This window comes from Desmodus rotundus, chromosome 3 (assembly GCF_022682495.2).
Source record: "Desmodus rotundus isolate HL8 chromosome 3, HLdesRot8A.1, whole genome shotgun sequence".
Lineage (NCBI taxonomy): Eukaryota > Metazoa > Chordata > Mammalia > Chiroptera > Phyllostomidae > Desmodus > Desmodus rotundus.
Window position 1 is genome coordinate 115,238,305 of NC_071389.1, and position 21,647 is coordinate 115,259,951.

The 21,647-nt window shown below is 46.5% G+C and overlaps 1 protein-coding gene across 7 annotated transcripts in view; it reads right to left on the minus strand.

Annotated features, from left to right (window-relative positions):
• Window positions 1–21,647, minus strand: part of CRACR2A (calcium release activated channel regulator 2A) — a 137,254-nt gene that overhangs the window by 40,982 nt on the left and 74,625 nt on the right. For all 7 annotated transcript variants that reach the window (XM_024568830.4, XM_045200214.3, XM_024568747.4 and 4 more), the window contains 3 exons: window positions 18,619–18,765; window positions 4,807–4,897; window positions 1,309–1,404 (listed from right to left, as the gene is read on the minus strand). In XM_024568830.4, coding sequence (XP_024424598.2) covers window positions 1,309–1,404; window positions 4,807–4,897; window positions 18,619–18,765 — 334 coding nt within the window. The remainder of the gene's footprint in view (window positions 1–1,308; window positions 1,405–4,806; window positions 4,898–18,618; window positions 18,766–21,647) is intronic.

Here is a 21,647-nt window from a genome sequence, read left to right on the forward strand (position 1 = left end):
CTCATGTTCCCAAAGCAACCAGAAACCTGCATGTGTATAACTGCAGCTTTTCTTGACTGGTTATTATGCTTTGCAGAGCTTCCAACCCTCTCACTAGAGGAAGCATCAAACCAAGGCAAATTTATTATAATAAATGTAGTTTAATAAATGTGTCCAGTGAGGGGAGGAGGAAGAAACAATGAGGAATTTTGTGTGATTCTCAAGAGGCTCCTGTGCAACCTGGTAAGCATGCAGTAATTAATCGAGGGGCAATCATTCATGTGAGGGATAAATCTAATTGGTAAGGACTTGATGTATAATAGTGGGGAGGAGAAAGAGTAGGATAAGCAAAGTATGGCTGTGGAAGGGGGATGGGAAGGCACCTGGCAGTTCCTGGAATTGAAATCATCTCGTTGCAGAAGAAAGAAACCAAAATCCATAGATTGGGTAGCAGCACGAGGGGAGCAGTCTTCAGCTTTAGCATGAGGTATCTTCAAGCTTATTTTAATGTGTTGCTAAAAATAGCCCTCTCTATTCAAACAGAAGCAATGTGTCTGGGTCTGTCCAGGGCTGGATTCCTTCCAGCAGAAGAAAAAACAGGAGGACAAGTGGCGTTCTGACCTCTCTCCCATGAGCCCTTGCTTCAGAGAGAAGGCTGGGAGCCTGAGGTTTGCTAAGGTAATGAATTTTCCTGAGGTCATTAGCCAGGCATTCTCAGCCATAGTGGATGGCCACCACCCTGCACAAGGCACCACCCAGAATGCCTGCTGGAGGCTCAGGTGCATCAGAGGAGTGTGTGGTGCCTGCACCCATCCTATGGAATGATGGAACAGTCACAAGGAGGCTGATGAACCTTGTATGGGGGAAGATGGGGAGGGAAAATTTGACCGCTGAAGAGCCTCTTCCAGCTGGAGGAATCCATGACCATCCTGGTGGGAAGACTTTACAGTCCGCAGCATCCCCTGAAGTACCAGTGACTGTATCACTGGAATGCTTGTACCTCAGCATTCCCCTCTTCTCTTGTACAGCATGCAGGAAACAAGTGAACGTTTTGGCATTTGGGTGGCTTCTGGGCACAATTATATGACCATGCCTGCAGATATTTCAAGGGAGAATTCCTAGCAACTTCTCAAGTTCAACACCTGGCTGTGGAGAAGTAACAGCTTTATCTTGGGACCATCTGTGATTTCAAATGCTACCTTTATACAATGAAATGGTTCTCAGATTGAAAAAAGAGACATCCTTAAATTAATGGCAGGGAAAGTGGGCATGAGCCACAGCAGAGGGTGCAGTGAGACCAGGCCTGTGAGGACACAGACAGGAGCCTACCCGTTTCTGCTTCTGGATGAGCTGCTCCAGCTCCCGCTCCTTAGACAACAGCTTCTGTTCCAGCTCCTGACTGCGGGCCTGAAACCTCTCCGTGTCCTGCCAAGCCAGACAAGGGGATGTGTGAGGCCTAAAAGCACCTGGGATGGTGATTTTTTTTCCCACCTTGAACCTACTCAACAGCAGGCCCCACCCACCCTTTTGGACTTTGGGGCCCTCTCCACAACATTCCAGGGCCACAGTGACCTGCCTGCTGGTTGGTGCGGCCTTATGAGATCAAGGTCACAAGTGCTGAGTGAGGCTTACCTGGGACCATGTGCTGCCCTCCAAAAAGGCAGTATCAAGTAAGAGGGGTACTGAACTAGTAGAAAAGAACAGGGGCCTGAGGTCAAATCTCAGGCTCAGTCTCCTCATCTGCAAATTGGAGGGTGGATTAGCCTTTCATCTTGGATGTTCTATTCCATGTTGGGCTCTGTCATTTAATCCCACAAATGGCCCTCACTCTGGAAACACAGGGCATCACTTCTTGCAGGTGTAGGTCCTCCCTGTTTCCCCACCTGACAGGTTTTCCAGTCCTTCTGATGTATCTGCCCTGATGCTCCATAGACCCTTCCCTTCTACCCTAGATCTGGGCCTCCCCACTCATGAATGCAGAGGCCCTGATGATACAGGTGCCAAGGGACCTGGTTGTGGGATAAAGAGGAATGTGTGGAGGTTGCCAGGATGCCTGACACTCTCAACAGAACCTGGTATGGTGTAAAGGCCCTGAAATGGGTGTCAGGAGACTTGAATTCCAGCCCTGGCCTTGCCCACCTAATTTGCTTCATTCTTCTAGATCATGGCATTTTTGTTCATACATAGAAACAAAAATATCCATGCCATATGTAATGCACTACTTGCTTGAAGGCAGAACAGGTGCAAATCATGCAGGAAGAGAAGAAACCATTAACACTCCCGTGTAGCTCACTGCAGGAGCTTTGGGTTCCCTGCCACAGGGAACAATGCCTTCCCAAGGACAACAGCCCTGGGCAGCTGGCATGTTGGGTATGACGGTGCGGCAGCAGAGTGGGAAACGCAACTGCTCTTGGGGCAGAGGCCTTTGGACACCTCCGTTCAGAGGCTCAGGTTATTTACTGGGCTCATCATTTGCAGGTGCTACCTGGTTCCTCTGCCCATTTTTAGGCAGGTAACTGCAGGTCAGGGACAGCCTGTGATTGTCCTCATCGCAACCACATGCAATGGCACAGGCAGATTTGATGAAGCAGTTCCTGCTCCCAACCTTTGTTATAGGGAACCTGCTTCATTCGGCTCATCTGCTGCTCCAGAGCAGGTACTGGTGGGCAGTGCCATTGAGGAAGGCAGCTCCAGAGTCCCCGTGCCCATGCTGCCATCCCCTACTGCCCCTGCCAGCACAGAGCTTTGAGAGGCCTACTACCCTGGAGCTGGAGTGGACAAGCGAAGTGACTAATATTTCCCTTGTGGTCAAACAAACTGCTAAGCGTAGAGGCAGGGGGTCCAGCTTTTACCACGCTGTCATAAACTGTAACACCAGAGTCCTCATGCTGTGGCCAGGCAAAAGCCTGTGTATCCAAAGGCTTAGAAGCATGGCAAAGCACATTCTAACAGTTTCCATGTTTATGCACAAAGCATAAATCTAAGCACTAAGCCTGAAAGATGTGAACAGGGATCAGAAGGGGGTAGGTAGGTGAAACAGCAGCACGCTCAGGCCACCTCCTGTGATACCAGTTTATCCTTGAATTTTTTCCTCCAACCTCTTCCCACTCCCAACCCCCATGCATTGGCCCACCTTTCATTTCTGGAAGCATGCCCAGGACCTTTGACCTGCTATCACAGCCCAGGCACAGGGGGCAAATGCCTCAGAGCTCAGCCCCTCTGTGCAGTAGATCATTTGGGGTAAAGGAAGTGGCTCTCCTGTTGCAGGGGCAAATAGGCTGCTGTTCTCAGAAGACTATTTTAGGGTCTGCTAGGTGAGGAGTGTGTGAGTTCTGTCTGCCATATACTCATTCACTATGCTGAAGATTGGGGAGCAGCCAGAATGTTTTATAGCTCTAAAAAACAACAGGGGAGAGGTCTGGAAATACTGACAAGTCTCCACAGGGCTCTAGTTGGAGCACCTGACTGGCTTTTTCTGGAAAGCATCCAGACTCCCTCTCCATTTGAATGACATCTGTGCTAATACATGAAGCTGTGGTGTGGATCATCAAAGCAGCCATACAATTTAAAAAATTGTTCAGACCAACCTGTATTAAGTAGGAGAAAAGAGATTGTGACAATAGTCCAGGGTCAGTGGTGAGCAGCTGGGGATGATGTGGTCTCTATGTTGTATCCCCCCAAATTTTTATGTTGTCACCTAATCCTCAAGGTGATGATATTAAAAGGCGGGGCCTTCAGGAGGTGATTAGTACCCTTATAAAAGAGTCCCGGAGAGCTTGCTTGCCCCTCCCGCCTTGTGAGGACGCAGAGAGTAGTCGGCCATCTGCAACCCAGAACAGGGTTCTCACCGGAACCGGAGTGTGCTGGCACCCTGATCTCAGACTTCTAGCCTCCAGAGTGGTGAGAAATACACGTTTGTTGTTTGTAAGCCAACCAATTTATGACATTTTTGTAATAGCGGTCCAAACTGACTAAGACAGGAGGCCACTGTTTAAGATCAAAGACTTTTCTGTTGAAAACCCACCAAGCAGATAATCCAAAAATAGATAATAGAGAGGTTTCTGTAGCTTTGTTTTATGAATATGTTTTATGAACATGGATATGCTTAGCTTAGCTTGGAAAAGGTGGTGATTTTACCAATTCTGACCTCCTAAGAGAAATAGCAGGGCTTGGTAAGAGGCTAAGAGCCAGCCTAGGAATAGAAAATGTGAGTTTTAAATTTCCTCCCAAGGTATCTGAGAAAGGCGGAGCTTGATTTGACTTGGGTATTAAATTATCTAGGTGTCTAAGGGGAAAGGGTAGGATGTACAGGATCTAAGGGTGGCCCCCTCAGGGGAGCTATTGGGCATAGACTGGAATGGGCTGGTGCATTTGGGTGGGCCTACCACATGGGTCTAGAGACCAGTCAATGTCAGACCCAGTACTCAGGCTGCTTCAACTGGTAAAGCGTGCATCTTCATCCTTTTATTCATTTATTTGTTCATTTGTTCATTCATTCGTTGATTCAACAAATAGTTGTTGAGCATCTACTATGTTTCAGCCATGGTCAAGGTGCTGAGGATACATTAGTAAGTAAAAGTTAAGGATCCTTGCTCTTGTGGAGTTTACATGTTAGTAGGAGGAGACAGACTACAATCAATAAAAATGAACAAGTACATAATATGCCATGTTTGAAGGTGACAAATGCCTTGAAATAAATAAATCAAGCAGAGGAAGAGGGAATCAACAGTGCCATGGGTGAGGCACTGCCACCTTAACGTGGGGGAGGCAGTCAGTAGGCGAGATCGACCTGGCCTGCAGAGCCAAGCTCCATGAGGGGACTCTTACTTTCAGGAGAAACCGTTCCTTCTCACTTTTGATTTGCTGTTCCATCTCCTCATACAGATGCTGGATTTCCTCATCATAAGCAGCAATTTTCCTGCAGAGATGGCAAAAGGAGAGTCTGTGAGGTCTACACTGAAATTCCCTTATCCCACAGAAGCAAATCCTGGGGCTTGGGCCCCAGAACCGCACCTGGAGCTGTGGGTGGTGGGGAGACACTGTGCAGGTCAGGTCAGCCAGAGCTGAAGGATCGGTTCCTCAGGATTCGCTGACCACAGCACCCAGCAGGACCCTCTCCTCCTGGTGTCTCCTGGCCAGCACTCCCGGCCATACACATGCTCCCCCATGACGCCTCCCTGGCTCCATCTTCCTCTACTCTGCTTTATTTCAACACCAAGGCATCTGGCCTCTACTACTCTCACCCTTCCTCCTGCCCACTGAACCTGCTGCTGGTAGACAGCATAAAGTTGTGTGGGCTTCTTTCCTGTTCGGTTTCTTGTTCTATCTCATTCTCACTTTGGATGCGTTCTCTCCACCTGGCTACATCAGCACTGTCTGAACTGCCCTACGTCAGAGGGCTCTCCTAAAATTGTGCCCTGAAGTTTGTGTGATACACATTTCTTATGAGATATGAAAGGACTGCATGGCCAGGACAGCCACCACCGCTGCACCCCCTGCAAAGGAAGGGGCTGCACGTGTCCAAGTGCTCATGCCCCCTAGGCCCAGGGCCACAGGCAGATGTTATGAGATGGGTGAGGCTGTTTACAGGCTGGAGTTACAATGAGGTGACTGCATCCCCACTCTCAGCATCCTCTTCCTACTCAGAAGAGCCTTACATAACAGGAAGTGCAGGGGTACTGGGCTCCTACATGGAGATGAAGACAAAAGTGGCTGTGGGGACGAGGTTTATAGGTCACCCTGGGGTCGGTCCTCCTTCTCTCCCAATAATATCCTCCACTCCTTGCCCCATTCAAATAGGACTGATCAGGTATTAGCATTTGAACTGAGACTGGAAGTTGTCACACCAAGCACTAATATTTCCAGGGAACTGCATTTTTATACCTGCTATCTGACCTGCAGTGAAAGGCCCCCTCTCTGCCCTCTTTCTGTCTTATTAAGGGAACTCCAGGCTCCAGTGAATAGGCTGAGATTATGGCTCTTAATGTCTGTTTTGAGCATGTAATGCACACATCCTTCAAATTTTGGCACTTGCCATTCTAAACTCAAATGATGGCAAGCCCCCTCTGCCCTTGATTCAAGTAAGGAGACTTTAATAATTGAGGAAAATGCCCCAGTGCTCAGTTCTAAGAGGTACTGGAGAGATTTCTGAAGAAAATATCAAGGATGGGAATGTATTTATTCCCCTGAGCCTTCCATCATTTTACCCCTATCTCCCTACGTCCACTTGGGACTGTAATCCAGTGCCAGCTGTCCCTGCAGCCCCTTCCTCACTGGTTCCCTGTGGGGGAACATTTATACCACATGCACAGACTGAGCAATGGCTGAGAAGCCACAGTGATTGGCATCTTTCCAATCCTACAGAAACCACAAAGCCGACCCAGACAAAGGAACTGGTGCAAGTCTCCACAGTCAAGGTCACTTATATCAGAGCACCAGCCTCTGCATTCCCTTTCTTACCTGTACCTCCAAAACCAGAAACCTGACTTTGAGTGCATATGGCAATGGCCCCAGGATGTGCTCAGCAAAATGTGACAGCTCTCCAAGGCTTCCCTGAGCTGGGTCCCTGTGTTTACCATTGTGTTTGACATCCTGGATGTAACAAATATTTTTTTGTGTAAGAGTAAGAAATCTGTTCTTGGTAAATGACAGATGTTTTGGATTGTTACTTTTGTTCTTACCCAACCCATAACAATTATGAGAAAATCTTAAGAGAGAAATAAGGAGCAAAGTCACCTGCTGTTAAATAGGAACATCTCAGGGACAGAACTGAATACAGTTTCAAAGAACTTTCAGAAAGAAGAATGGTCTTTCTCTTGGTTCCTGGGATTATATTTCTGTGCATGAAGAAATTCAGATACTAGATGGCAAATGATGCCAATGAAAACTTAAGACAGCAATTCCATCTATACAAATACTAGAGAATTAATAAAGTGAGATGAGACAAACTAAAAAATTGACTTGGCTCTGTTAAAGCAATACTAATTACAGTCATTCATATAAGCTGTTTACATTTATGCCTAACAACCATGCAAGGCTTTAATTCTATACTATCATTAAATGTGTTACATTAACTTTGCTCTAAGCTTTATTTGATTAAATTAATAAACGCTATATTTTGGGGGCTCACATGTCAGTTTGCTAGTCACGAAGTAATTTTGCAAACTACTAAAAAAAAGACAAAAAAAATGTCAGGAAGGCAGATGTAACCTCTGAAAGGTGTGTATTCTTGGCCTTCACTCAAAAGGACTGATACACTGCAAAGAAGCCCTGGGAGTCCAGGTGGGCAATAGTGACCCTGGGCCCAGCCAGACTCATACATGGACCCAAGCGTCTGGAGTTGTGTTGGAATCAAGCTGGCCTCCTGGGAGACTGCCTAGGCCAGAATGACTTTCGAGGATGAGCCTGACTCATGACCGCCTGGATCAGACACAGGAGATGCCAGCTCAGGAGTTGGCGCCCTGGGTGCTGATCCCAGAGCCAGCTCATTTCCTCCATGTGATCTTGGGCAAGTGCTCTGACTGTAGATCCCAGGGTAGCACCTGCCCATGTTCCTCTCAACACTGTCATGATGAATGACAAGTAAGAGAGAATGCATGGAAAGCATTTGGGACTACAAAGCCCTCTATAAATGTAGGGATTATTTATTATGGTAATTATTAATATTATCAGGGGATGTGGAGGGCAAGGGTCAGCACTCCCCCAAGGGAGGAAGGTCTTAGTTTCCAGGACAAAAGGGCTGCTGGGTTTGGAAAGGGTCAGAAGCAATCCAGAAGGTGAAGAACAGAAAGCTTAGCCAATAAAAACTGCTGTCAGACCAATCTGTTAAAGACAAGGCTGTGTGAGAGCAGGAGTCTGTGTCTGCTGGGACCTGGGGGAGACACTCTGAAAAGAGCTGTGCACAGGTGCGTGGAGGGTAGCCAGGCACACTGTATTCTGTCATCAAAGGAAAAAGACCATCTATTGTGTCTGCTTATCATGTACATTTCATTGCCACCCTTTCAAACCACTCTTGTTGCCTGATGCACACATGGACTTTGAAGTCTTCTCCATGGGGATCTCCCCATCTATTCTAACCCTCACTGACCCCCTTCTCTGAACTCTTAGGACACCATATGTCTTTATTTGACATTTAATGTTAAAGTCCTGAACAACTGTTTCATTTGGGTTTATGCTGTCTCAACTAGGTTATAAATGCCCAGACATTTATACCACCCACAGGCCCTGTGCTCAAAATGTTAATGGTTAAGACTTTGGATACCAAACTCAGAAGCCTGTGCACTATCTTGGGGGAACACCAGATTGCAGGGGAACTGAAAAATTTCAGAGTTGGAAGGACTGTCTGATCTGACCACCTATTTTTCTGGTGTTAAAATCCTGGCCACAATAGCCCCACCAAGTATTCACCCAAGCTGGGTTAGAATGCCTCCAGTATTTGGGAACTTGCTCGATCTCTAAGCAACTCTTTCATCTTTAGAATATCCTGGCTCAAAGAAATTATGTTTTTCTGTGACTGTTTCCCTCCTCTCCACAAACACCTTTCATATATTTGAAATAGCATTAAGACATCAAGGAGTAACCCTGGGTTCAGGCCATGCCTCTCTGCTTCCTCTAACCATGTTTCACATGAAGTTATTATTTTTTTGTAAGTCCCCTCATCATTCTCTTTACTCCTCTCAAAATGGGCTCTCATTTAGCTTCCTCAAGTCATAGAGCCCCAAACCCAGTGCCCTGTGTATGAAGTCTGACCAGTGCAGATTAGAGCAGGACTATCATCTCCCTTGTTCTAGATGCAGCATAGCTATTCATGCACCCTGACATCACATGATTTTTCTTGGCAGCCACATCACAGCTGGTGAATGCTGAACCCATTTGTCAACTAAAAAGTCTAAACTTTGTGGCTCTGTGGTTGTTTTTATTTTTAGATGGTGCTACTGAATCCTATCTCTCCCACGTTGTGCTTCTGCCTTTGGCTTTTTGGATTTTGGCAAAATCTCACATGTAATTCTGTTAAATTTCATGCTTGTTAGATTCAGTCCATCTTTCCAGCCTGTCACTGTCTTAATGGATCCCAACTGGCTGTTTAGTGCACTCAATCACCTTCTATGTTTTGTTAGTATTTTAGATTTTCAATCATAATCCGAGATAAATAATCTATAATGTTGGTTTTGATTACTTCAATTATCTGAGAGTAATTTAAAACAATGTTTTTAAAAATAGTATAAACCACACTGGCCAGTGTGGCTCAGTTGGTTGGAGCATCGTCCCATAACTGAAAAGTTGTGGATTATATTCCTGGTCAGGGCATATACCTAGGTTGTGGGTTCAATCCCCGGTCTAGGTGCATAATCCCCAGTCCAGGTACATATGGGAGGCAACCGACCAATGTTTCTCTCTCACATTGATGTTTCTCTCTCTCTCCCTTCCTCTCTCCCTTTCTCTCTAAAAAAGCAATGAAAAATATCCTCAGGTGAAGATAAAATTTTTTTAATTAATAAAATAAAAATAAATAAAATATATAAACTATTGGTGTCCAGTTTTATTGTATTAAAATAAGAGAATATAGTGGTAAGGTATTTAGTTTTTGGAATCTATTAATCTTTCCTTTGTAACCAAAAATGCTATCAATTTTGTATAAGTTCTATGAGAAGAATGTGTATTTTATTGCGGGGCACACATTCTATATTCATCTCTTAAATTAAGCCTGCTGGTTGATGATTTCAAATACTGTATATATTTTTTGCCTGACTAAATGTGCTTGATTTGAGATGTGCACTAATGTGTTCTAAAATTCTTCTTAAATCTTGTTTTTATCAGATTTCCTTTGTTTTTCTAAAAGTTTCTGCCTTAGATATTTTGCTGCTATGTTGTTTGGTGCGTAAGGGTTTATACCTTCTTTATGGATGAAACTTTATATTACAAAATATTCCCCCTTATCTCCCTTTATTTATGCCATTGGTAAAACTGTTGAACAAGACAAGGACAACAATCTATTATAGAGCTCTCTGAGCTATTAATTAATAAATGTGGGCATAAATATTAAACCTGTCTTCTATTAGCCATTCTCAAACATCTCCCCACTCACTCTAGGGCAGTGTTTAATTATTTCATTGTCTGCTCTCTGTGCCTAGTTATTTTGAACTATAAGTGGAGGAGGAGATGGAGAAGAGATAAATGAAAGAAAAAGGAGGGAAAGAGACATGAGTTCTCAGGGGGACAGAGGGATAAACGTGTGAAGGAGTCGGCCAGAGTGAATAATAGTCATGAGCACTAATACATATCCCATCCTTTCACTATGATGTCTGGATGGCTCCTTTAGCATATTCCAGGGGTCTCTAGGACATAAGCCCTCTGCTGACAGCTATGGTTGGCTCAGAGTTCATTAGACCCAGAGTTAAAAGGCATCAGTTCAAATCATGGTTCTGGCATTCATAAACTTTTTGGCCTTGGACAAGTTACATTACCTCAGTGAGCCTGAGTCATCCATATCTGAAAAGTCAGATGGTGATACATACTTTAGAAAAGGTTTGTGAGGACTAAATAAGAATATACATGTGGAAATGTCTATTATAAAGGGTAGCAGATAGACTGCATTTAATCAATTCTGATTAAACGAGTTCTCTGATTCTGTACAGACCTGTGGACCCCATTTTGAAGAGTGCTAATTTACAATTCCTTCAGATTTCAGCCAAGGAGCAAGTAGAAATGGCAGGGGAATCATGCAGCAGCTTGGTGTATGTGGTATGAAGATGTGTGCAGGAACGGGGAGGCATCAGGAAACAGAAGACATGGGGAAGGATATGAGCTAGGGTGGCTCAGTAGAGAAAAATGTGGAAAGAGATCTATATTACTACCAACTTTTAAAAGTATTGATTAAGCCCTTCATAAAGCAAGAATCTGTGTAAAACGATCTAGACTTATGGCAAGGTCTCTGCACACTATGAATGCAGCCCCTGTGAACACCAAGTCCAATGCTAAAGTAGCATGGAGGAAAGAAACAGGCAGGAGCCTCACACCAGGAAGTGGGCCCCACCCCACAGCCTTGCTGGGCTCCAGCTGACAGTGATTCTGTGATCACAGAGCCCCGACTGGACGGAAGTAGAGGAAGCTGCCTGCTCTGGTGAGGGGAGGATAGGAGAGTTGTTAGGGGAAAGTTAAGAAAGGCTGAGTCCAGGAAAGGGAGATTTTCCACAGTGAGGGGAAAGAGCAACAATATGTACCTAGGATGCCACATGGGCAGTGAGGGATCTGAAAGAGTGAGCCCTACTGAAGGCTGGTACATAAGCTCAGGTCCAACTTAGACAGTGAAATGTCACCCAGGGAGTCTGACTGTGGCGGATGCCCTCCCTCCAAAGGAGGAGCATAAGTGTGTGTGTGTGTTTGCATGTGTGGCGTGTGTGTGCACACGCATGCGTGGTAGTGGAGACTGAAGGATGGGCTATGTGGGCAGGAGGTAGGGGTGGGGAAATAGTGATTCCCATGGAATCAAGGTTTAGATTCTGAGAGGCCTTTACAGATAATTTACAGGGAACTAACTGGAAGGTGAGATGTAGTTAGCAACAACTTACCCTGCCAGCCTCCCATGGAGACTGTGAAAATTAATTAACCTTCACAAAGTGCTTTGCACACTGAGAGTTAGGGTACCATACTAGAGTAAAGCATCAATACTCAGCACCACTGGGGTTCCAGCTAATAACACACAGGCCAATACCTTCCTGCTCTAGAATATTACTTGGTCAAAATATTTTTTTTCCTATTTCTTCTCTCCTTTGCCTTCACCTAGGAACAAAATCTGTTTGGATTTTGAAGGGTCTCAGAAAGTTATCTGGTTCACCTTCCAGGTTCTAGGTTCTAGGCTGGGGTGTGCTTAAATCACTACAGGAAAATAGTACCTTCTCTTTTCCCTAAACAAAGGTGTACTCTTGATCTTAGATAGAACAAATGACACTTCTCTGCATTTTAGATAAATTTCAGAAGCAGAGCTTCTCAAGGCAGAGCTTCAGAAATGGCCACTGGCCTCAGAGAGTAATCTTCCTGATTTCAGGTGCGTCTATGTACACGGGCAATATGTGTGCTGATCACTGTCTCCTGGTTTGCAAAGTCTCATGAAAAGCAGATGCAAAGGAGGAAAAGCTCCTTTGTTCCCCAACACAGACAATGAACTTAAAAAGCTCGTGTATTCCCACTCTATTGTTTTGAATGTGAAGAAAATGAGGGTTAAAGCAGTGAAGCAACCAGCCTGCAGTCACTCAGATTCCCTGGGTCATAGCAGAGGAACAACCCAGGCCTTGACTCCCAGTCCCATATTCCATCCACAACAGCACACTGCCTTCCCAAGCATTCCAAGTTTTAAAACTGACAACTCCCTACATTTACATTGAGGATTATCAATGATCCAAATTCCATCTGGAGCTTGTCAACTGTGAAATAAGTAGAAACTGGGGCAGGAATGGGGCTGACTGACTGTACTACAGGCTGGGGAGGGCCAAGGTCATGGCCAAGGCCTGAATCTCTTTCTCACATCTCCCCCACCCCCACCCCACATGCTCTGATTCCAGAGTGGAGACTCTGAACTAGAAAAGTTTCAAGGAATCTGCTATTTGCTCGAGAAAAAAAAATGGAAGCAAGTTCAGCCTCAGCCTGTTTTGTAGTTGAGACGAGAATTTTAAGTGAGGGATTCAGACTCGCCACTGCCCCGCCCCCCTGCCACCTTCTTCAGGCAGATGCAGTCTCCAGACCTCAAGGAAAAATGCCTACTAGAAAATTCTTATTTATAATTTTCTTGTTCCCATGAAAACAGTCTCTCTTGGACTCTCTAATCGTATGTCTGTCTGTCTCTCTCTCACACATGCGCATGCACACGCACTCACGATCAGAGTAGAGCTTAATAAAAGGAAAATAAGAGTTTGTAGAAAATTCTGCAAAGGCTGTGAAACCACCAACTGAATTTTCAAGATGGATGGTTTCTCCCTAATTAGATTATGCTGTCTTGTATAAACCAACTTTGCAACTTTATCCCATCCTATAAAGCAAACCATTTTTCATTAGCTGGGTTTACAAATGATGCCCACAAGTGCACAGAGCACAAACAGTGCCCACCTTTCCACTTGCTCTCAGGGTGATGTGAACAGTGTGCTGCTGCCTCAGATAATATTGCACCAATAAGATACAGGTGCCTAATTAAGCCATAGCCTCTTCACCTTGAGCCCTCATGGAGAACTTATTTTTACTCTCAGAACAGGAGTAAAATTATAGACTGCAAGGGCTCCCAGGTATATCTTTTGCAGGCTAATACATTCTGGAAGGACAAGTTAGAGCAGCATTTTTCCACTACACTTTCCAAGTGTAGTCTGTGGCCTGCCTGCATCAGGACCACTGGGTGGGCGTGTGCTATGATACACATTCCTGAGCCCCTCCCCAAGACACACTGATTCAGACTCTCTGGGGGCAGGACCTAGGAATCTACCTTTTAATCAAGATTCTCTGGTCACTCTGAAGCAAGCTAATGTTCAAGAACCACACAACTAAGGTCTTTCACAGGTGCTACCTAGGGCCACCTGCCATATATATATCATGCTTTATTTGCTGCCCTACCTGGAGGCAAGGCCAAGGAAGCGATGACCCCACTGCCCCAACGACTGTCAGGTCCCTGAAGCTCCACATCACAGAACAACAGCTCTCAGGCTTGAGTCAGGGTACTGGATCTCACAGCTGGGGCTGCCTGCCAGTCTGTGAAACACCACCTCTCCTGGCCTGGACACAGTCCCAGAGCCCAGGGAAGTCACTGTAGATAGAAAGTGCCTAGAGAGTGACTGGGCCCTCTCACTCCCAAGAAACTGCCTGAGGCCTGACCCACTTGCACAAGGAAAGACTGTGCAGGTGAGAAACTGATTCCAATGAGGGCATGGGGAATGTTGCTAAGCTTGTCAAGGCCAAGAGTGACCATTGATGATGAGGAACAGCCAGCCTGAATGACGTTCTCAGGCTACGGAGCCACAGAGATTGAGCCAGGGCAGGCAGAGCAAAGCCTGTGGCCAGACTTTTTCACTAAGCTCAGAGCACCCCCCAGACACAGCCAGTTCATCCTCACCCCTTGCCTGAGGGCTAGATCCTGGTAAGGAACCCAACCAGGTCAATTATCCAGCAGGTTCCAACTCTGATAAAAAGTCAGAATTCCTCAGAATATCTTGTAAGTACAGACTTTGAGTCCCCACCCTAGGCCAAGTGAATTAGGCCCTCCTGGGGTGGGGCCTTGGCATCCCCCAGTAACTCTGGTGAAAGACCCAAATCTGCTGCCTCCAGATAGCATCGTTCCACGTCCAGAGGAGGCAAAGGTACTGAGAAGGACACTTTCCATGGCAGAGAAATACCTAAAATCCTGATGGCCAGAAGTTCTTCCTTAGTCTAAACTACATCCCTCATGCTGCAAAGTCCTCTGAGCCCCTGCAGTGGTCGCAGAGGAGAGTGGCACAGGAATAATCTAACCCCACTTCCTTGAAGAGAAGCAGAGGCACAGATGGAGCATATCTCACTCTGAAAGTTCAGCAGTGGAACTGGGCTTTAGCCTAAGATGCCTGCATTTGACCTTGTCCCCCACTTCACCCCAAAAGACTATGGCTACTTCCCAGTGGATGTGCTATAGGGTCAAACACCGTACTCAGGCTTTCAACTCAAATCTGAGATTTCCTCAACCTCTGGCAAAGGGGCTAAGAGACTGAATGCTCCTACACTTGCCTCTTTCCTTATTCCCAAAGTGCAGGTTTAAAAAAACCCATGGCAGTGAGGTAAGGAGGGCCCCAGGTTATTTCTGACAGTGCCCCAGAAGGTGGGTCTCCTGATATCAGCTTTTAAGAGCTTTTGCCAAGCATTCAACTTAGCTGCATCTTCCTTCCTCCCAGAACCTGGAGGTGAACCTGAAGAGGAAACTGGGGGGCCTGTTTCACTCACTGCAGCAAAACTGTAACCCTGAGGGACATGGCCCAGCCTGGGGAGCTGGGATAGGAAGTCTGAGTCCTGCTTCACCTGGTTGAGACCAGATTTCCCTATGAGGTCAGTCCCATCTCCTCTGGGCCCAGTGGGAGAAAGAAACAAGTTGTGTAGTTTGGAAAAGGAGGAAGCAGCTGCCAATGGCAACACTGTCTACTGTTTCAACAGCATGGGAATTTTCTGGCTGGCTTTGTGGCAGAATTTTTATGGGTATAAGCTCTGCTTCATCAGTGTGATCATAAACTCCTCAGTGACAGGGACTCTGTGTTCTATTTGCTTAATTCAGAGCCTGGCACAGAATAAGTACTCATTAAATGTGGGCTACTAGAAACACCTGGCCCTGAGCTGGACACACAGAGGCAGTGGCTGGGCTCTCATCACCATCTCCGGGACAGGTGCGCTTTTCCCTGGTGGGACTGAAGTGTAATTTCCTCTACTGAAAAGCAGCCTTGGAGGAGGCTGGGAGATGCTCTGACACTTCTCAGGATTCCCCAACTCCAGCCTGAATTGGGCCATTCCCCAGACCTTCTTTTCTCTTCCTTCACAAACGCCTGGCTATGGCCCTCCCATAAACAAGCCCAAACCCCTGAACTCACCTCCTGGTCAGGGATGTCAAACTCATTTTCACCAGGGGCCACATCAGCCTCGCTGTTGCTTTCAAAGGGCCAAATGTAATTTAGGACTGTATAAATGTAACTACTCCTTAACTAGCAAGGAGCCTGGTAGACACAAGGTGCCAGGCTAGATAAAACAAGGTGGAGGGCTGGATTTGGCCCACGGGCCTTGTGTTTACCACCTCTGTCCTAGAAGATGCCCCAGAATCACTTAACTTCACCCTGAGTCATTTGTGAAGAATCACATTTAAATGTTCTATACCCTACTGGGGATTCTGGTTTCTTGTTTGACTTCTGGGCTCTAACAGCCCTTATAGATCATCTTGTCCAGTCATAACCCAGGAGTGGGAAGTGACCAACCTTTTTTTTTTTTTTTTTTGTCTTGAAGAGAAGAGAATAAAAGGACTGTAATAGAAAATATCAAAGCATGTCACATATAATAAGGGTGAGCACTATTTTACTTTGGTTTCAGTTAAACACACACTTAAGTGTATGGAAGTTACAAAGTCAAGTGCATTTCTTCTAGTAAGTCACAATTACAAAAAGTTTGAAAACACCAGTCCCATTTTCTCATGTTATCAATAAGGAAACTAATGCACAGAGAGGTAAAGCAAGTTGCCTAAGCTCACACAGCTGATCCGTGGCAGTGCCGAGGCAAGAACTCAGGTTTCTCCTGTCCTGTTGCAGTGTGCTGCTCACTACAGCCTACAGTTCTCTGGTTCTGCACCCAGAAAACACCCCTGGAATGGGACTGGCCAGAGAACTCAGTGAGCCCCCAATCCCACCAGGGCTCCCCAGCCAGGAATGGGCACTCATCAGCTGACACCAGGGTGGGTGTAGCTGGCAGGGATATCAACAGACGATGGGCACGGAGGGCCGGAACCTTTGGCTGAACTACTTTTGCACATGCAGCCAAGACTGACCTTGACATTCATCTCAAAACTTCTTAAGCAATCACTAAATTAGGGCAAAAGCTCTAATAGAGGCACTTTAAGATGAATGTAAGGGCTAAGAGGCTCTGTAGCAAGCCAGGAGCACTGGGCTCTCTCTGCAGGAATGTGGGCCAGCAGAGCAGCATCCTGCAGATGAGATTCCAGGCCATGGGCCAGGCCACTGCCTGCCCATTGAGACTGCAATTCCCCACACCTCCTTAGAGAACAAGAGTACCCTCCTCTCTGGGGGGTGCCACCTGACTTTTGCTGTGGCTTTTGCTGAAGCACCTGGACATCTGGGTAAAATGCAGATTCAGTAGGACTGGAACAGGGCCTGAGATTCTGCATTCTTATGAAATTTCCAGGTAATGCCAATGCTTTGAGTAGCAAGGTTCTACACTAGGCTGCCTGAAAGGGTCAAGAATCACTTATGTTTTACCTCTGATTATATCCAGGCTTAAACTCTCCACCTCAACCCGGCAAATCCCCAAGACTGACAAACATTTACAACAGTAAGTATTATTATTTTAACATTCCTAGAATACTTATAAGCCCGAATTATTCCAAATGCTTACATGTATTATTGCATTTAATCTTCAGATTCTGAGATGGACACTATTATCATCCTAATTTTACAGCTAAGGAAGCTGAGACTCAGAGAGGTTAAGTAATTTGGCCTAAGACACAGAGCTAGTAAGTGACAGAGCCAACATTCAAACTCGGATCTGTCTGCCTCATGGATTAGTCAGCTATAGGCTAAATGGAAACGTACCCCAAACTACTCCTTTTTCTGAGCCTTGGGGTCCTCTCCCTAGAAGACTCCTAACATTTGCTCTAGCCAAACCGTGTTCCTTCCAGCACTGCTTGGTTATAACTTTCTCATAACTCAGGGTCCTAAAGGTCCAGTTTTCCAGACCTGTGTGTACCTGGTGGACCTCAACAAGTTATCTTTAGAGTTAATGGAGGGGAGGCATGGTGCAAAGGAGCTCAGGGTAATGTGTAGAGAGCTGACCTACACAGGAAGACCCATGGCGAGCTCTTTAAATTAGAGGCTCGCATGCTTCCACTAAGCCCATGTCCACACAGACTCTGACAGCTTACCCCAGGAGGTGGTGCTGGGTTCCAGGAAGCTTCGTGGGGAAGTATCTGCATGGAGGGGTGTGTGGTCTGTGTTGGAATTGCTGAGGATTCCTATGAAATATGAGTGGATCTCCAGGTGGGGTCAATTGTGTGTGGCTGAGGTACGGGGTAGGGCCACATCGGCATGCTTCCCAGGTCTACCCAAATCCAGCCGGCACTTTGGCCACATGTTCAGGATTATGCATCACCCTTAGTTACGCCATGTTTCACAGCACTGAAGCTCATTGCTGTACTGTACATTCGATGGCTCTGGACAAGCACAGGGCCCCAGTGGCACACTCATTCCCTTCATCACCAGGCTGGTGCTGCCTCTGTGGCCCACAGGTGCCTGGTTGACTCGCATCTGATTCCTAAGCAGCCTCTTCAGGTGTTGGTGTGCACCTGGCCTAGTGCTGCCTCCTTCAGGCCAGGGAAGAGCCCTAGAAATCACTAGTTGTCTTTAGAGGCCCTGGGGGCAAAGCAAGCAGCAGGAGAGATATGAGACCATGATGGCAGAGGTGACCAGGAAAGGGGCGATTCAGTGAACCAAGGGCTAGCCCAGAATTGGGGGCGGGGTAGGTCCATATGCTGAACCTTCCTGTCCAGGGGCAGGCAGAATGCTTTTCCAACTGGTCTCGGGTGCCAGGCAGTCTCCCTCTGAATCCTGGCTCTGCCATTTACAAGCTGTGCATTCAGGGGCTTGTTACTTAACCTTCCAGTCCCTTGATTTCCTCACCTGTAATGTGGATAATAATAAATCCAAATGAGCTAGTGTATATAAAGTATTTAGAACAGTGCCTAGAATATGGACAGGGCCTAATAAATGTGAGCAAGTGCTTAAACATACATATGTGTACACACACACACACGTATACATTATGACAGCTCTAGGGCCGGTCCCCACTCTGCTGTGACAGAATGTAAGAGAAAGTGCCCTTTGCATTCTTGCTTTTCAAACAGGTGCACAGAAAGCAGCTAAGGGTACCCACTTTTTCAGGGCACACTCCAGTTCGTTCTTCTCCTCATGGGCTTCTTGGAGCTGGGAAAAGATTCTGGTCAGGAAATCCTCAAAATTGGACAGTAAGTGAGGCTCATCCTTCTTCAGCTGCAGCCAGAGTTGCTTGACATCACTTTCACTGCAAGAGGAAAAGGTCCATTAATGTAGGAGTGTGGAAATGAGGCTTTAAGGGAACACAGAAGTCCCCAGATGTGAAACAAACAGCCAGAAACAACATTGTCGTTATAATGATGACAGTGGCTAAGACTGATTGAGTGCTTGCTGTGTGCACATTGTCTCATTTTATCTCACAGCAACCTCTGAAGCAGGTGTTGCCATCACTCATTTACAGCGAGGAAGCTGATGAGGAGAGGAGAGGTTCACCTGTGAGCTGTCTCAGCCCACTCAGCAGTAAGTGATGGAGCTGGGAGGCAAATGGGGCTGTCTGGCTCCTGTGTTGGCCATCTTGTCTGCCTTACCTGGCTGCTTCCACTTGCCCATTTTCTCAATGGGCTGGTGGTGCCGAGTATGCCCAGCCATGTGCTGGGTACATCTCAGATGCCTGAAAGAAGAGAGGAGGAAAGGGGGTCCGGTGCATGTGAGGACAAATCCTGTGGAACTACAGGAAAGAGCCTGTCGCCCTAGGGAAGGAAGGGCCTCACAGCTGAGAGGGAAAAATGTGCCATCTGATGGATGGCAGAAAGCAACCATCACTGTGGGGAATGGAAGAGAATAGGCAACACATCACTGGGGCCTGGTGGCACCAGGAATGACTGACAGGTGAAAGGAAGAGACGTGGCAAGTCAGAAAGGTATGTGCAGACACATGGAAAGACAAAATTTGGGGGGACAGAGCAAGCAGAGAGACAAAGACATAGAGGGAATGTCTATGTCTTTGCCATATTTCTATGCCAGAAACCACCCTGACCCCGAAATAGGGACACTGGGCATGTATATGCATGCAAACAGAGACACCTAGGGTCATGCTGACCAGCAGGGAGGAATAGGGAGGGGCATATACCATGGACCCTGCTCCCTTCTCTGGAGCAACTCAGTAATCTACAGCCAATGATCCCACTGGGCCAGAAAGCAATCTGCTTTGTACCCCATTCAATTCTAAAACCACTGATTTGAGGGTAGCTATGACCAGAAACCCTCGGGATAAAGAATAAAACCCTTTGTGCTTGTATAACAAGCACCGTATTTGAGAAACTTTCCTCAGAAATGATATTTGAAAATGCCATGTTAGCAATGTGCCTTGGATGTAGATATTACTCTAGAGAAGAGGCCAACTCAGAAATAGACCTACCTCTGCTTAGTTATCATCTTTACAATCATCCCTCCCTCCCTCCCTCTCTTCTTCCTTCCCTTGCTCCATCTCATCCAAACATCCACCAACTCATCTAGACCACCCATCCTTCCATCCATCCATCCATTTATCCACTCACCTAACAAGTATTTATTATCTGTTGAAAACCTAGCATTGCACTGGATGACAGGAGGGAATCTGGGACACAAACAAAGGGGAGGGAAGGAGCCTCCCTGCTGCCCATAATGATTCCATTTTCCCCACACAGAACATGTTGTGGCTATCTACTTTATTATCTCAGCATGATGGAGATGGCAAAAGTTTCAGAGATAAAAGGTCTCAGGGAGATACTATAATGGCCTCCTGTCACTGTGACAGGTTGCTCCCCTCATGAAGTAAATGCATTATGAAAATCAAGATCCATCTTGCTAGTCTAGGTCTGTCTTTCCACATCTGCCAAGTTCCTAATGGAGCCTGGCAGAGCCACCAATTGCACCAGAGCCTCCAGTGAGATTTGCAAACCCACCTGACCTTCTTCCAAAGCTCTTTGAACCACTTAGTCATGGCCATGTCAACTCCCCCAGATTTCTGGAACACAGACAAGTCTTTCAATCCTTGATTTAAAAAAACAAAAAACAAAAAACAAGCCAGATATATGAGCAGCAAAATCACTCAGCAAATCAGACCATCAAAAAAAGTTGGGAGTCCAGCTGTCTGGAAGATACCCAGGGTACTCCCCCTGGAAAGATATAGGCTATGAAGCTAGAAGGGATTTGGGAGGTCAATGTGTTCATCTCCCTGCTTCTGGGACAACACACAAACCAACTGGGTGAGTGGAGTCTTAAAGTCCCCTCTATTTCTTTATCTGGAGTCCAAAGGTCATGAGGTCATGACCTTCACACAGCAATTTAAGCCCAATTTATTCTTATTCAACTTCAATGAGGATGGAAATTGCTGGTCACCATCTTCTGTGTATCATTTTTTGTAGCCCACTCTTGAAACCTTCCCCAGAGCCTTCTCTTCTCCAGGATATCTCACGTTGACTCAGTTCTGCCTTTGACAAAAGTCCCCAGAGTGACATCTGATAAACTGTGACTTAAGAGCCCTGCAAGGAAGGTGGCTGTTCTGGAAGTGACGCAGGTAGAGGTGTACTTCTCCTTCACTACAGTCCCTTGGCTCGCCCACCTGCCCTCTCCTTCCCCCTCCTCCAGGAGGAGGCTCCATGTGGTCACTGGCAGTGGTGACTGAGCTCTGTCTCTTGTCCTTGGAGAAGCTGAGTCAGGTGTGTGACTAATGAGCTTCCCACGTACGTGCCCAGCACACCCACGTCCCCCACTCCAGCTCTGCAGGTCTGTGCCTGCACCAGGCCCTCTAAGCCTGAGCAGAGCTACTGCCACTGCCACCGTGTCCTTTCTCTTCCTGGCCAGAGCCTCCCACAAGGCTGTCTTGAGCTTTCCGTCTATCCCTTCCTTGCCTGTCACAGGTTTTTCCAAGACTTTCTCAACTCTGACACAGTCTATCAAATCATTTGCACAGTCTGTCATTTGCTAAAACAATTCACAGAACAACAGACACTTACTTTGGCCTGCTGTTACAGGCTCCCTCTCTCTTGCTTCCCCTTTATCACCTTCCACCACAGAGTCTCCTCTTCCTAAGCTCAGGTCACATCAGCTCCAATCATTAGACCATTCCCACCTCTCATGAAACATATAC